Source organism: Cnephaeus nilssonii (genome assembly GCF_951640355.1).
Source record: "Cnephaeus nilssonii genome assembly, chromosome: 9".
In the NCBI taxonomy this organism is placed as follows: Eukaryota; Metazoa; Chordata; class Mammalia; order Chiroptera; family Vespertilionidae; genus Cnephaeus; species Cnephaeus nilssonii.
In genome coordinates, this window is record NC_137080.1 from 389,524 (window position 1) to 405,933 (window position 16,410).

General features: G+C 60.2%; 1 protein-coding gene across 13 annotated transcripts in view; it reads left to right on the forward strand.

The window, feature by feature from the left end:
• The window catches only part of WDR27 (WD repeat domain 27), a 49,902-nt gene that overhangs the window by 2,045 nt on the left and 31,447 nt on the right, over positions 1 to 16,410 (forward strand). For 11 of the 13 annotated variants that reach the window (XR_013813932.1, XR_013813933.1, XR_013813934.1 and 8 more), the window contains exons 3-19: positions 778 to 919; positions 2,967 to 3,091; positions 4,165 to 4,278; positions 5,344 to 5,395; positions 6,481 to 6,605; positions 6,875 to 6,971; positions 7,731 to 7,833; positions 9,129 to 9,232; positions 9,360 to 9,421; positions 9,707 to 9,828; positions 10,637 to 10,719; positions 11,222 to 11,300; positions 12,227 to 12,304; positions 12,900 to 12,997; positions 14,145 to 14,234; positions 14,913 to 15,034; positions 16,119 to 16,252. Coding sequence is in view for 10 of the 13 variants with exons in the window: in XM_079780050.1 (XP_079636176.1) it covers positions 778 to 919; positions 2,967 to 3,091; positions 4,165 to 4,278; positions 5,344 to 5,395; positions 6,481 to 6,605; positions 6,875 to 6,971; positions 7,731 to 7,833; positions 9,129 to 9,232; positions 9,360 to 9,421; positions 9,707 to 9,828; positions 10,637 to 10,719; positions 11,222 to 11,300; positions 12,227 to 12,304; positions 12,900 to 12,997; positions 14,145 to 14,234; positions 14,913 to 15,034; positions 16,119 to 16,252 (1,730 nt within the window). In the remaining 3 variants the exon portion in view is untranslated. The remainder of the gene's footprint in view (positions 1 to 777; positions 920 to 2,966; positions 3,092 to 4,164; positions 4,279 to 5,343; positions 5,396 to 6,480; positions 6,606 to 6,874; positions 6,972 to 7,730; positions 7,834 to 9,128; positions 9,233 to 9,359; positions 9,422 to 9,706; positions 9,829 to 10,636; positions 10,720 to 11,221; positions 11,301 to 12,226; positions 12,305 to 12,899; positions 12,998 to 14,144; positions 14,235 to 14,912; positions 15,035 to 16,118; positions 16,253 to 16,410) is intronic. The other 2 variants (XM_079780046.1, XM_079780045.1) reach the window with 1 other exon arrangement.

Genomic DNA, 16,410 nt, shown 5'->3' on the forward strand with positions numbered 1-16,410 from the left:
ATCTTTGCGAAGGTTGAATGCTGTGTGTGTTCAGTCTCTTGCCATTTTTCTATTGGAGTATCTGTCTTTTTTTATTTGAAGGAGTTTTTAATCTAAAGCTTTTAGGTTAGGTAGCATTTTCTAGAGTTTTACGTAAATGGAATCAGACAGTATTTACTCTTTTTGTCCGGCTTCTTTCATTCTGAGTAATTATTTTGAGACTTATCCATATTGTTGCATGTGTCAATAGTACATTGTTCTTAGCACCGAGGAATATTCCGTTGTACAAATGGAATATTAGTTTATTTTTCTGTTGAGGACAAGGGAATTCACTAGTAAGTGGTGAGCCAAAGGCCTAACCTTCTGGTCACCATGCTGCTGTCTGTGTGGATTCAAAGACCTAACCTGATAACACAGCCGTCCCCTCCCCGGTCACACAGCCGTCCCCTCCCTCATCACACAGCCGTCCCCTCCCCGGTCACACAGCCGTCCCCTCCCCGGTCACACAGCTGTCCCCTCCCTGGAAGGCGGTGGGTGCAGTGTGCACTGTTCAGTCACACAGGGGGTAAGTGGGGTGAGGGCGCTGCCCTTTCCTGCTGCCTGTTATTTGTGATGCTGAGCTACGGCGCTGTGCCCAGCCCGAGACGTTCGTTTAGTAGTACACAGGGTTTTCATAAATGAATATCGAAGTCAACATATTTGAAAAATTCCATCCATTTAATTTCTTAGGTTTGAGGTTACATTGTGTGTTATTTTGGTTGTTACCTCTAATCAATGATGTTTTTGTGAATTTTTTAGCTTCTGATCTTAAGAGGACACCATCAGCCAATTACTGCCGTGGCGTTTGGCAACATGGGGCACCCGCTTGTGGTCTGCTCTGCCTCCCAAGACCACGTGATGATGTGGAGGCTGGACGAGTGCAGAGAGAAAGCGCTTCAGGGTGAGTGCAGACCTAAGCCATGTGACACCGTCCCGGGCCAGCTTCACCTAAAGAGCCCGGGTGCATGGGGGCTGGTCCTGATTGGCCCTGTGACCTGGAAGGCAGGTGGGGAGCTGGCGGAACACGGCCGAGCGAGAAGCCGCTTCCCGAGCTCAGTGGGTTTATCTCCACATTTTCTTGCGTTGAAACCTGTGGCTTTTGTGGCACTCAGACCTGGAGGGAGTTGAAATATTCTTTCCTTATGGAGTTGGGGCAGGTTCACGGCTTAGAGTGAGAAACACGGGCACGTAGCGATCACCAGTCGTGTGGGGCCGTGGAGAGTGAGGCGTAGGCAGGTCATGGCCGACACGCTCACGTGGAGCCGTCCGGGCGGTGGCAGGTGGGAGGGTGGGCAGCGCTGGGGGCGCTTGTGAGGCCGAGGGATCTGGGGGCCTGGCCTGGGCGCCACGAGCTTGGCCTCTCTGAGGAGCCGAGACCAAGCTCTGTGGCTGAGGGCGGTGTGTCCGAGCTTTACCAGATGGAGGTGACCTTGGTGAGGACCACAGTATGGAGCTACTCTCAGAAGTTACAGAATTACTCCTAAACCAACTAATTTTAGGCAGCAACCTATATAATAGTTTATACTCCACCTTCTTCATAGTATGGTCACTGCAGTATCAGGTGTCACCACTGACATCTACACACATGCACATGCATGGTAGCACACACATACTCATGTAAACACACACACACAAATACAAACACACATGTACACACGCAGCCCCCCACAGTACATGAACGTACATGTACAATATGCACACATGCACACATGCTACACAATATAGCACACACAGTCACACATGTAAGCACATATACACACATAGCACCCCACACAGTACATGCACACACATGTACAATATATACACATGTGTGCATACCACATAACATAGCACACGCTCACATGTATATATACACATGCATGCAGACACAAACATGCATGCACACACAGCACATACCCACCCACAGTACATGCACACATGTGTACTTTATGTACACACATGCACAATATGCACACACATGTAAGTATATGTACACATACGCACACATGCACACACACATAGCACCAGTACACACATGTACACACATACGTGCATGCCTACTACAATGCATGTACATGCACACATATTCATTATGTACAAACATTGCACAGTACATATATTCAGCATGTACACATACTACATAGCTCATACATAACTACATAAGCATGTACATATGTACACAGCAATAGACACACATAATACATTTATACACACATGCATATACATATGGTATATATGTGCATATATTTATAGCACATACATCTAGCATGCACATGCACAGCATACATGCACACAGGGACATATGTGCACAGTACACATGTGTTTAGTACATTCACATAATGTACATATGGTATGTGCATGCATACAGTTATAGCACACACATACACACGCACATCTAGTACACATGCATACAGTATATATGCACATGTGGGCACGTGTACACACTACACACATGGAACACACATGTAGTGCACATCTACACAGGTACATGTGTGTATAGTATGCACATGTGCCTGCTTACAGTGAGCCACCTGTTAGGAATCTGCTCCCTCCTGGGGTCTTGGTAAACAGGCAGTCTCATTGTAGGAGGGGCAGAGCACCCCAAGTTTGTCTGTAAGCGGAGCCCCATGTGGACCTGGTATGTGGAGATCTGCTCCCAGGATGCAGGCACCCGGCTCAGGGGTGTCCGGTGTCCCACCCCGCAGTGGGTCAGAACAAGCTCATTCTCCCCTTCACGGGGCTGCACGGGCGGGTTCTCACACGCTATTGGCAGTTCTGGGCAATTCCACGTATTTCCAGGGGAATTTTTATATTCAGCTTGTCTAATTCTCTCAAAGAGCCAGTCATCTGACAGCCCAGTCATCCTGAGAGCGGGTCCCTGCCCAGGAGCCGACTCCCCGGGACGCGCAGTCCTGCCTCTGATAACCAACTAACGGCGGCACCCCTTCCCCCGCCCCCACCCCTCCCAGGGACGGACCCGCGCGGGCTCGTCCTGGGCACCCGCCTGGGAGAGGTGCGGTGCGTGAGGTTCAGCCCGGACGACCAGATGGCTGCGGTGTGCGCTGGCAACAGGGTCCTCGTGCTGGACGTGCAGGTGAGAGGCGGCTGTGGGCGGCGGGCACAGCGCTGGGGGCCTGCCGGGCCTCACGGCAAGGTCCACCTGCCTCTTGTCAGCAGGGCCCTAACGGGGCGAGTTTCTGGGAACACGTTAGGAGAGTGAGTGAGCACGTATCTGTGTCTTGCAATGGAGGCCCCTGGAGCCAGATGCTGCTCTCTCATGTGGATGGAGGTCTCGCCATGACGCCCGGGGACCAGGGCACACACATGCTCCGGAACACGGAACACAGAACACGTGTATTTCCGGTCTTCTCTGTCAGAGCCTCACAGTGTGGGCCTTTCCTGTCTCTCTCATCAGCACTTGCTTCCCACTGAGAAGTGGACCTTCTCGTTGGTCCTTCATCGGGATCAGCTGGCGTGAAGGTGCTGCCCCCTGCAGGTTCTGTGGTCACTGAGGCTCGTGTTGGGCCCTGGAACGGCTTTTGGGCCCGTGTCACACAGCGGATGGGGCTCTGTTCCCTTGGACCGGTGCTCGCATGGGACGCGCTGTGGGACAGGCTGTGGTGTCACGAGCACAGTGATTGAGCACGCTGTTGGCCCCCGAGAATCCCTTGCCACGTCCACGTTAAAACCGAAGGGCAGGGAGGACAGAGGCGGGGCGTCGTGTTGGCGATTTTGGCGGGGCCTGCTGTGTGCAGGCGGTAGGGCACACCTGCCTTTGGACGCGTCTCGGCGTCTCGGCTCACAGGCTGGAGGCTGGAGGCTCACCCTGGGGAAGGGAGTGTCGGAGGTGACGTCACAGACGGAGGTGGACGTGTCCTGGGACGGGGGCTGGGCAGGCTTCACGGGGCCTCGGCTGGAGCTGCGAGCACATCCCGAGGGAAGGGCCTGCTGCGGTCGGCCTCGGTGGTGTCTGTGGCCACCGGCTCGTGCGGCCCCGGGCGCCGTGCTCCGCTGTCCGGTGTCAGCTCCGTGCCCGGGAGCGTCAGGCCTGGGAGAGGGAGTTCTGCAGGTGCATTTTCACGGAAACTCTCTCCTGCGAGACACAGGTGACTTCTCAGCAGCCGTTGTTGGAACCTCCAGTGACTGGTCTCACTGTGCAACCCGCAGAGCCGGACCGCGCGCGCCGAGCTGGAGGGGCACCAGGGCCCCGTGACCGCAGCCGAGTTCTGTGCGTGGCAAGCGCATGTGGTCGTCTCGGGGTCTGAGGACAGAAGCTTCAAGGTAGGGGCGGCCCCGCCTGCAGACAGACGAGCGGAGGCAGGGATGTGGCGTCTGCGCATACAGTTATAGCACACACATACACAAGCACATCTAGTACACATGCATACAGTATATATGCATGTGTACATATGTACACAGCAATAGACACACATAATGCTCCGGCATTTGCTGTGCGGCCCCCACCCCCCAGCCACAGTGTGGCTGCCCTCCTGACCTTCCGCCACCATTTCAGCGGGGCCACGGCCGGTGCGGGAGCCGATGATGCTCACAGCACCTCTTCTGTCCCCGAATTCCCCTGTGGGCTCGAGGCATCGAGTCAGCTGGGTGCCTCCGGATGCAGGGCCTCGGGGAGAAAACTGATTTCTCTGCCGCGTTGACGACGGCCCTGGAGCAGCAGAACCGTTGTCCGGTATCAGGACTCAATCAGAACAGAATTGGGCTCCAGAAGAAAATAAATTAAAATGCAAGCTCAGTCCCCATCGCAGTCCCCGTCAGCCGGTGTCACGATGGCTGGTGACAGAGGGAGGACAGTGCCGTGAGAGGGAGAGGAGCGAGAGTGCTGACCCCACGCGCACGGGCGGACGGAGGGACAGCTCACCTCCCTCGGCACCCTGAGGCCGTGCCAGGCGCAGCCGGCGGAGGGTGTCACCCCAGCTCCCAGTACCCTCTGCTGCCCACAGGGGTGCCCGCCGTGCTGTGCCCCCCACTCCCCTCTGGACCTGCGGTGCCGGCGCCTCACGGCCCTCGTGGGACTTAAAGGAGCTGAGTGTTGGGGCGCACGCGCCGCTCTCCCCGTGAGCGTGCAGAGCAGGTGGACTCCCACCTCGCCGCTGGCCCGTAAGGCCGGCGTGTGGGTGCGGCCCGGCCTCGCGGGTGCGCGGTGCTGGGGGTCTGCCTCGCCCTCGGCGTGTTTCCTAGGAGCCCGACGTCTCCCTGGGTGTGCAGTTCCCTCGTTCCCCTCCCGTCGCCGTCTGCTCTTTAGGAAAGCACTCGCAGGTTGGCTGTAGCTGTCTCGAGTGCTGGCTGGAGGGCGAGTCCCTGAAGGAGCTGTGTGTCTGCCCGCAGGTGTGGGACTGCCGCGCGGGGGCCCTGATGCACAGCTCGGCGGTGCTGACAGGTAACTGGCCCTGACCTTGGTTCTGACACACGGAGCGCCCGTCGGGGGCCAGTGTCACCCCTCTCTAGCGGCCTCCCTCCCACACGGTCTTCATTTTAGCGTTCAAGTCTGAGCGTGGCTGGGAGCTGTGGAAGGTAGAGGTGTGGGGAGGCGCGGCCACCGCTGTCGCACGGGGCACGGCCCGGAGCTGCGTGTTGGCGGGACGACTGCCCGGTGGGCCCAGGCACGCGGCCGGGTCGCCACACACTCTCCTCAGTCAGTTCCCTTGGTCATAGCGGACACCGCCCACGGTCACACACAGGCCCGGCCGTGGAGCCGGTCTCCGTGGGGCCTGTGAGGTGCTGGGGCTGGGCGACCTCCATGCCGGGCCCCAGCGCCTCCCGGGCGGGGTTTTCTGGTCCCTCGGGGTCCTGTGTGCGGTCCGGGCAAGGCCCAGCGCTCCTCTCCTGGGAAGGGAGCTTCCCTCACGCGGCTGCCGCCCTAACTCTGCGTCCCCCGAGGGCCTCGGTCTGTGGGGACCCGCTGTTGTCACAGCTCGGGGGCCACACAAGCGCAGGGCCAGAGCCCGTGCCTGGGGTTACGCTGGAATTACTCTCCAGAAAGCAATCACAAACTTGATTTTGATGCCATTCGTAGTTTCTAGGACGTGGGGTGTTTTTTAACACCCATTTATCGTAACTCTCCTCCCAGGGTCTTGGCAGTTTGGATGCACAGTGTGTCCTCAGGGAAATGGCTCCCAGGCAGCACGTTTAAAAAGGGGCCATTCAACTGCTGTTCCTCACGAACCCTTAGCTTCACGGAGCCTGGCCATCGAGGACCGTCCTGGGGTGTCTGTGCTCCGGCATTTGCTGTGCGGCCCCCACCCCCCAGCCAGCGACTCGGGGGGGCGATGCCGCGGGCTGAGGCACGGTCACCCTGCCGGCCCGGCGCTCAGGAGAGTCCACAGCTGCACTTGCTGTTCCTCTTCCTGTGGAGAAAATGTGTCAGAACAGTCGGAATTGACTGAAGGAATAAGTAAAGCTGATAGTTTCCTTTAAACTGTGCCAGTGCCCTTGAGGGTAATGACCGTCTCTTCCTCCCACCAGCCTCCCCCGTCCTGAGCCTCTTCATCGATGGGGAGAGCCAGCAGCTGGTGGCCGGGGGCGCCGAGGGCCAGGTGAGGGCAGGGTTCGGGGCCTCCTGGAGCGGCACACCTGGCACACCTGGAAGGGTAACTGCTGTCACCATGCATGTCCCGGGGCCTGGTGGCGTGCACCTGGGGGAGCCGCAGGGGGTCTGTGTGGTGCCCGCACCCGAGACAGTGCCCTCAGCCACAGTCAGTGGGGGCCGAGGGGTGGGGCTCAGACCAGGGCAGAGGCTCGGGGACCCCAGGGCCACGCGCCTTGTCTCTCGGCTGCTCCCACCCTCGTCCCTCGTTGGGCTCTCCCCACCTTTCCTCGTGCCCGCTGACACGGGTGAGGCACCCGTCTCGTTTGCCAGCTGTGCATCTTCAGTTTGGTGGAAGGTCATCATTATCGTCGTGTGACGCGCGTGGACCTGAGGAAAGAGACGGAGAGTTTCTACGCCAGCCGGCCAGGTGATGCCCCTGACCTCTCACCTCTGACCCCTGATGTGAGGCAGGAGGGGTCGCAGCAGGGACAGGTCCTGACCTCAGACCTCTGCAGGCACCACAGGTCTGGGGGAGGTCAGGGGGAGGATATAGTGAACACTCCTTGTGGGTGGTTGTCATGGCGATGAGGGTCCAGGGTGAACGCCTTCCAGCTGCCGTGGGTTTTCCTCGCTAAGCAGACTGCGCCCTCACTCAGTCTGGGTTCCACCTGGATGGGCCCCGCCCTCCCTGTTACTTATCCCCTGCCCTTCTCCCCCCTCCCCCCCCAGCCCAGGGCTCACGTCCCACGTGCTGCTGCCTCTAGTCGGCAGGCCTCCTGCGGGAGTGCTGTCCGAGGCTCCGGGCGGCAGGCCACCTCGGCCGGCACCGCCGAGGGCAGCATCCGCTCAGTTGCGTTTCTTGCTTTTCCCGATGACTTTAGCCATTCCTCTTAAAAATCGCCAGGAACTGCCTTTATCCGGCGTCTGCCTTTCCTGATGCTTTCGGGCTTGGCTTTCGTGATTCCTTCTGTCAGTGCTCGTTTATCACGAAGGAAAGCTCAAACCGCTGTGACCACGGCGGCCGAGCCCTCCGCCCTCTGTGGCCTGTACTGGACGCCTGCGGCCTCGTGTCCTCTCTGAGGAAGCAGCCCGTGTCCCTCGTCCCCGATCTGACCCGGCAGCACCTGAGTCCCCCCCCCCCCCCCGATGATTCCCCTCCATGTGGGGTTGTCACTGACTCTTCCAGGAGAGAGGGGGCTGGACAGAGGGGACGGGGTCGACGTGGCGCTCCCCGTCCTGAGCCTGGCGCGCTGTGACCTGCCGCCGGGCCTCGGTCCCGGGCGTGGATGGTGAGTATGATCGCTCGGCCGGGGCCCGGGAGGAAACCTCTCAAGGCAGGTTCGTTTCTCATGTGGTGGCAACGACCCAGCTATTTTAGTGTCTGTGTAGCTGTCGGTGTTGTTAGCGTTGCGTATTTCAAGTCTTCAAGTTGGTAACCTTGGTCAGTTATGTTCAACGTATTTGCATGAGAAATGGGGTCATTTTAATGTTGCTCATAAAACATAGGCAGCTCTTGGCCTGTGTGGTGGGTGGAAGGAGCCGAATCCTACGTCGTTCTGCACTGTGTGCCATGTGTCACGCGTTACCATGGTCCCCGATGAGCTTACTCACCTGTGTTTGGTAGACATGTTATAGGTACTTGGCAGCACAAGGAACCGCTGTTTCACTGGGATTAACAGGGAGGTGGTGAGTGTGTTCGCCTGCGGCACGGAGCGTGGGAGGTTCCAGACAAGATTAAGGACTCCGGCCCCCGAGGAGGCGGGGCGGGGGGAGGCTGCAGCCCTGCCTGGGCCTGGCTGGGGTGGCCCTGCCTGCCCAGACGCCCCTGCCTGGTGGCACCGGGGCTGGAGGCCGAGCGGAGCAGTCGCCTGGCGGGCAGTTGAGCTGACTGTGGGGTCTGAGACCGTGGAGGCCCGTCTCTCAGGCAGGGCAGTGACGGGAAGGGTCTGTACCACGTCTCGGGTACGGTTTCCCTCCAGGACAACTGGCTCGCTGCTCTGTGGTCTGGTGTTGGAGGTGAGGACGCCGGGAGTGCGTCCCGGGAAGCTGGGCTGCTGGAGGTGCCTGGTGACGAGGCTGGTGCCTGGCTCACGGGTCCTCAGGTGCTGGAGGGAGACAGGGGGCCTGGAGGCCCTGCGTCCCCGCCTGCCTAGCCAGCAGGGGGCGCACCATCACAGAGGACTTGCATCTGGTTGGTAAACTGAAAACAAAGAGGAGACAGCAGAGCTGTGTTTGCGCTGGCGCTCTGCTGCTTTGGGTACTTCTTGTGTGCAAAGCTGCCTCACAGGGCCGCCTGCGTGCGCTTTCCGGGGGGGTCGCGGCACTGACCTCTCGTGACCTCGGGAGAAGTACAGATGTCGCAGATCAGCACCGGAGACTGGATTCCAGGGACACCCAAACCTCTGGCACCAGCCCCTGTGGGTGCGCGTGGCTCGGAGCTCGTAGGCGGCAGGCACACTCACCGGCAGCCCCGCGCGGTCTCCGCGGTTACGCGGTGCTCACAGGAGCACGGGTCACGCTCGGTGACGACACCGTGGAACTGAAGGCTCACAAATAAGGCCAGTCCACGTGCCTCTCTTTGCAGTCTTTCCCCGGAGAGGACCGGCTGTGTGTGGGTCGGAAGCTCCACTGGGTTATTCATACTGAACCTGGCGAGCTTTGAGCTGGAGGCTGCCCTACATTACAAGGGTGAGCGCGGATTCACACCGCCTTCGACGGACATTTCGCGTCACGTTAATATTATCTTTGCTGTTGGGAGGAAGTTTTAGGTCGGAAAGCCCTTAGACGTCGCTTATTTCTCTTTGTGAAAATTCAGATTTTCAGAACCTCAGCATTCAGGTGGCCGGGTCGTGTGCTGTGATGAGCAGCCGTGGCAAGGTCAGTCCTCGGCGCTCCCGACCTTGGCGTCTGGGGGCGTCCATCTGTCCGTCCGTCCGCGTGCTCATGCTCCCTTTCCTCTACGTGTGACATGCCCGCTTTCCCGTGAGGCCTTCGTGGGGAAGTTGTGAGGAGCCACGGTGCTGAGCGGACTCCCCACCGGTCTGGCAGCGTGGCTGCTGCGAGGGACGCGGCTCCCTGTGGCGACGGCTGTGTGCACTGCATGGGGCTTGCTCGTCCATGATGGCACCACAGTCAGTCTTTCATTCTGTCACCACCCGTCAGGCCTTCTGCTTACTCGCATCCATGTTTGGGAACGAGATCGCCGGCTTGGAGGTCGACCCGGCCGCTCTGGTGAGGTCCCAGCAGCACCCCCACCTGGGAACGCAGCTCTCAGTGCTGCCCAGGTAGGTCTGCCAGGTGGGTCTTCTCAGGTGGGTCTTCTCAGGTGGGTCTTGCCAGGTGGGTCTTCTCAGGTGGGTCTGGCAGGTGGGTCTTCTCAGGTGGGTCTGCCAGGTGGGTCTTCTCAGGTGGGTCTGGCAGGTGGGTCTTCTCAGGTGGGTCTGGCAGGTGGGTCTTCTCAGGTGGGTCTGGCAGGTGGGTCTGCCAGGTGGGTCTGGCAGGTGGGTCTTCTCAGGTGGGTCTGGCAGGTGGGTCTGGCAGGTGGGTCTGGCAGGTGGGTCTGGCAGGTGGGTCTTCTCAGGTGGGTCTGGCAGGTGGGTCTTCTCAGGTGGGTCTGCCAGGTGGGTCTGGCAGGTGGGTCTTCTCAGGTGGGTCTGCCAGGTGGGTCTTCTCAGGTGGGTCTTCTCAGGTGGGTCTGCCAGGTGGGTCTGCCAGGTGGGTCTTCTCAGGTGGGTCTGCCAGGTGGGTCTTCGCAGGTGGGTCTTCTCAGGTGGGTCTGGCAGGTGGGTCTGCCAGTTAGGGGCTATATGTGCCCCTGTATCAGTTGGTAGAATTTAGAGCAAAGTTCAGTAAACTCCCAACTATACTAACCTTAAGTTTATTTTAATGTGACACACTGTTGTATTTCAGGATAGAGTGAAGATTATAAAACAGTGTTTTTATTAAAATGCAAATTCACTTCTTGGGAAGATAAGAATAAGCTTGTGAGGTGGCCTCCGCGCTCAGCTCATGCCCCACCTGCAGGGACTGGTCTGTGACTGCCCTCAGGCCATGTTTGTGGGAACAGCTCCCACGGTGCAGTTCTGTTTGTAGCTCCGGGGTCTCGCCGACCTCCCCTCTGTACTTCGGAGCCGCCGAGGAGACACGTATCAAGCCGGCCGGCCGCCACCAAGCCGGTCAGTGTGACATGAAACACGAACATGAAAATACAGACGTGGTTGTCGTTAGCGTCGTGTGCTGCCGGCGGGGGGAGGGCGGGTTTGTCCAGGCCCTTTGTTCCTGCCCCTCACGTGTTTCTATGCAGGGAATGTGCTAGGGCCGTGGTCGGCAAACCGCGGCTCGCGAGCCACAGGCGGCTCTTTGGCCCCTTGAGTGTGGCTCTTCCACAAAATACCACGGCCTGGGCGAGTCTATTTTGAAGAAGTGGCGTTAGAAGAAGTTTACGTTTAAAAAATTTGCCTCTCCAAAGAAATGTCAATCGTCGTGCTGTTGGTATTTGGCTCTGTGGACTGATGAGTTTGCCGACCGCTGGGCTCGTGTTTCTTCTCCTGAACTGCGCACAACGCACAGGACTCGGGAACTGCTGCTGCTCCAGGGGCCAGCAGAGCGGGCTGTTGTGGGCGCTGGGAGACGATGGATCATGGGATGTTTTTTCTCGTTTCTCTAACCGCCTGCCAGCTGCTCAGAGCGCCCCGCGGGACCAGCCCCTGGTCTTCCACAGCCGCATCCAGTCCTCCGGGTACACGGCCGCGCCCCAGTGAGTAGAGGGCTCCTAGCCGCTCCCACGGGAGCAGGTCAGTGACGGTCGCTGCGGCCTAGTGTGTCCTGAGGGCCGGGAGACAGGCGGGCGCTGCAGTTAGAATGGGCCGGCCCGTCACAGCCGTGCAGCCGCTGCAGGGCCAGCCTGCTGAGCGCTCACTGTGCACCAGCCCCTTGGCCCCTGGGTCCTTGCCTGGCTGCAGTGGTGGTGACTGACCACCTGTGAGGAGGGACATGGCCTGACCGCACTGTCCCCCCCAGACCGCAGCCTCGCTCTGACCGCAGGGTGTTAAAATCGCTGTACCCAGAGCTGGGGCGCAGCAGGGCTGTCTGCGGGCCGAGCGGGGAGGCGGGCTGGGAGCTGGGCTCTCGAGGACTTTCAGGTGCAGCAGCCGTGGGTCCCGGTGCTTCAGAAGCAGACACTGCCCCTCAAATCTTGACCCTTTGTCTGTTCTGAACCCCGTCACGAAACAGCCTGTGAGCTGGAAGCCTGGGGGCCCTGGTTGACTCGTCCCCATTGATCTCCCCTCTGCCATGCTCCCCCTGTAGCCACCCTGGCCTCCCCGTCATCCCTCCCCAGGGGCACCGCCCCGAGGCCCCCCGGGTGGTGCTTGCGGAGTGGCCCGGCCCTGCTCCCTCTGTACAAAGTCCCGCCTCTGGCCCCGCCCAGCCCTCTGGCTCCTCCGCGGCGGCCTGACCACGGCGGCATGACCAGCGCCTTCCGTGTCAGCACACTGCTACCCGGTGCAGTGCGTTCCCCAGCACGCATTGACAATGCTGACGTGAGTCTCAGAGTTCAATCACCCCGTGTGTCACTGCCTTGGGACGCCGATGGCACGTGTGCTTTGCTGTGTTTTTTACTGTTCTCTTAAGAAGCTGCGGCCCGTGACCTCGGAGGCTGACGTGAGCGTTTCCTTCCTGCAGCGTGACCATGTTCTCACCCAAGACCAATGTCAAGAGAGGCTGTAAGAGACCTTCACGACGCAGGAGCACTCACCCCTGGTGGGCAGCTGGCTTACCTTCCGAGTAAACGTGGTGATTTGGAGAATTCCTTTAAACAGTTCACTGACTTTTCACACAGGTGTAGACCTATATGTGTCTGTGTGTATGTACACATGTACACAGGTATGTGCATGCACTATGCATGTCCTTCAGTCAACATCAACCCTGATGCATGTACATGTGTACACAGACGTGTGCACCATAGATGTATGTCCGTCAGCCCATCCCTGGTTTCTTTTAAAAGCTGGGAAGGTGCTGATCCGCTCACGATGGAAGCAGTCCGTGCCGGGGACACCTCCACGGGGTCTAAACTCAGAGCAGAGCCGGCCCTCCCCTCCCCTGAGCCGTCACCGAGTCCCGCCAGGCCACGTACATGTGGCCAGTGCTTGGTGTTTTGTGCTTAAACACCTGCGTCTTGGCACGAAGGAATGCTAGTCTGTCTCAAGAGTCATTTCATGGTCTTGAACGTAAGAGTTTATGTGCGTCTGCATCCGTGCCGATGGGTGGAATTACACAGAAACGGGGAGATCAGTGCGTTTTATTTCCCGTCTCACCTCGACTCCCTCCTGACCTTTGTCTTCTCCGCCTCCTCAAGTCAGGAGTGCCCTTCGGACCGCCCTGCGCCGACCCAGCTCCGCAGGCGGCTGGCTGTGGCCCAGGGCCCGGTGGCCGTGCGCTGCGTGCAGTTCTCAGGTACGGTGTGGGCAGGTGCTCCCTCGTGCGGAGAGTTTAAGCGATCTTGCGACCTTGTGACCTCGTGACCTCGGTGGCCTGGAACCGCAGGGCAGTGCTGGGTTTTGACCGAGACCAGCACTCGCCCCGGGTGTGGGAGGAACGGGTGCCGAGCCGGCCGCACAGCCTGGGCTCCGTCTGCAATCCAGGACCGCGGAGTCGCCTGTCCGCCTTCTCCTCACGTGGGGGCCGGGGGGAGGCTGCTCGGAGGGTCTGTGTGGGGAAGAAAAGCGGCCCCTCCCGGTCCCCTGGTGGGCGGAGGGGCCCACAGGCGAGGACTGTGTGTCCGTCAGCGCTGGCCCTCCGCGGCCAGGCCGCTCGGCTCTGTGGCAGCTGTCCTGTCTCCAGGGCATCGAGACCCCTCCCCAGACCTCCCTCCTGGCCGCCGGCGTTTTCCTAATGGATTTGGGAGGAGAGAGGAGGCGGCTCTCCTCAGCAGCTCCCGATCTCACGGAGCTCAGCTCCTTTCAGAGTAAAGGATGGTCCCCTGGCCCTGCCCTCGGTCCGCGGTGGGCGGGGCCTGGCCGGTGCTGCACCCGGGCCACCCCCTCCAGTGTGACCAGCCGCTGCCCGAGGGCCACGGGTGGACTCCTGGGGCTGGTTACAGCCACGCTGCATCCCCTTTGCTTTTCATGGAATCCCAGCCGAGGACGCTGTAGGGCAGCCTGGGAGATGAGAGCTGGGGGTTATCGGGAACGACACAGCTTCGTGACGTTGGACGCGCTCCTTACTGAGCGTGGGATTGTGAGGTGGGGTCCGCAGTCTGAACATCCTGGAGGAAGTCGTGGTTGATTTCTCCCTCCTCTTAGGGAGACGGGAGACGGAACTGCTTAGCAAACATGCCGCTTACAAGTCTGCGGGGGCGGGGGGGGGGGGACGGAGAGGCCAATGGCACGGGCCCAGGGCGGCGCCCGTGGTCCAGGGAGCTCCGGGCTCGGACTCGCCCTGGCGCCTCAGCCTCACGTCCTCGGCTCCCTGTGGACGAAGCCCAGCGGCCTCAGGGCTGGGGTTCAGCCGAAGGGGAGCCGGGACCTGCTCGTCTCCGATGCCGTCGCTTCCCGAGGGAACGATCAGTCACCTGAACGCCGTCTCTGCTTTTCTCGAGCAGGAGACGGGCGCCGGCTGGCCTGTGGCCTGGCCGACCACCTGGCACTGGTCTTCGATGCCCATCTGACTGGAGCACCTGCTGTTTTTTCGGGTAAGACTTGCGCCCCCGGTCACCGCGGATTTACGGCAGCCTCTCCCGCCCGGTGTTGATCGCTGAGGCCACTTCCGTTTCCTTTGAGACAAGACCAGAGTAGAACCGGACTTGAGTCGGGGGAGGAAGCAGTGAGGGTTAAGCCCTGACCTCCGCTGAGCCTGTCCCTCCACCCAGAGTGGGGTCACCTGTGGGCCCAGAGCTGTGGCCGGAGCCCAGTTACACGTGGTGACTTCCCGTGGGCGGGCGTCCCTCTGATGTGTGGCCTCGTCAGCTCTTTGCCGAGTGTGGTTGAGAGAGTCGGGGTGACCTGAGCCAGGAGAGGGAGTCGCTCGGCTGGAAAGAGGGTGCGTGTGGAGGTCCCGTAGCTGGACGGTGGGTGGGGCTGCCCTCCCCTGGGCTGTGCGGGGGGGCAGCACCTGCATCTCCAGGCACCCGGGCACCTGGACCTCCGGGCACCTGGGCACCTAGGCAGTGGTGCAGAGCCTCAACTGCCATTACCAGTGACCATTGTCAGCTCAGCAGCAGTGAGACGGAAACGCTCTGAAAGGCCACCAGGGGGCAGCAGAGCCATCTTTTCTTGGTTCCTGTCAGAGCTGATCAGAACCAATCAAATCAGACCTTTATCTCCTGGTCCCTTGGTCCCGCCCCCCCCCCCCCCCCCCCCATCTCCTTTAGGTCACGATGGGGCAGTGAGTGCCCTGGGCTGGAGCCACGACGCCCGGTGGCTGCTGTCGGCCTCCCTGGACGGGACTGTGAGGGTGTGGTCGGCCCGCAGCCGGGAGCCTGCCCTGTGCCTGGTGAGCGGTGATTCCTGGCGATTTTGGTGGCCAGCCCTGCCACCTCGAGGCCAGGGAGGCCCAGTGGGGCAGGCAGACCCTTCTCCATGCCAGGAGGTGGGAAACGGGAGTTTGCTTCAGGCACTGAAATTAGTGACTGAACTGTTCTTAACACACGGTGGACACACGTGCAACACACACATACATGCAGTGAAACATGCCTTTCATTTGTTAAGGTCTCGAGATGGCAAAGCTGTTAACACTGAAACGCGGGAAACATTTACATGTGCGTCGAGTGTGAGTGCAGTGGAGGCAGGGCAGCGGCCCAGGGCGTGGAATGGGGAGGAAGTGCCTTCTGGGGAGAAAACAGCTGTTTCCGTGAACCTGCAGGTCATTCGGAAGCGGAACGGGAGGAGAGACGGGAGAGGACAAGAGGGGAGGTGACAACAGGACCCCAGAGCCTCGCCCTGCCAGCCTGCCAGGCTCACCGCAGGAGCGGGCGGCGCCAGGAGGCCTGGCGGGGACACAGGCTCCGGGGTCGGGCACAGGCTCCGGGGTCGGGCACAGGCTCCGGGGTCGGGCACAGGCTCCGGGGTCGGGCACAGGCTCCGGGGTCGGGCACAGGCTCCGGGGTCGGGCACAGGCTCCGGGGTCGGGCACAGGCTCCGGGGTCGGGCGGTGGCCCCGCTTTCAAGGAGCCCCTTCCTTGTGGGGGGTGTTATGGCCGCATGTGTGGGCTGTGAAATGTGGGCGTGGGCCCCTCACAACTACATTTAAAACCTGTGTAAGATTTTGGCTTTAACAAAATCCTTGATACTTAATATCTTTGCTGCCAAGTTTTACGTGTCTTTTATTTCAAAGTTTTCAACGGCCAGACCTCAAAACACTCACGGCAGAAAAATCTAGTCACAGCACCTTTTAGGAGGAGGGAGGGAGGAGGAACAAACGCGTGAAGTGGTTGAGCAGAGACTGTCTAACGTAGAGCAGGCGGATGCCAGGTGTGAAGACGGAAGAACGCCGGTTAGAGCGGCGGTGCTGATCCAGTGGGATAAGCGTGAGGGCGACGTGAGGGCAGCGTGTGGGTAACGGCGTGACGTGCTTGCAGGGCACAGACGTGTTCCCGGAGCCGGTGCACCGCGCGCAGTTCTACTACCTCGATTCGTTCATGCTCGTGTCCTCGGGCCCCGAGCTCCAGCTGCTCAGGCACCAGCTGGACCCCCGCAGAGACGAGCTGAAAAGGTGGGCGGCCCGCGGGCCTCGTCTCTGCATGGGAGGAAGCGTTTCAGCGACAGGTGATGTGGGAAGCAGTGTCTACACTGACGCAGTTTTCATCCAAATGGGGGGCCTCGTTACCGCGGCGCGGCGGGCTGCCTCCTGCTTCCACGCCCGTCCTGAGC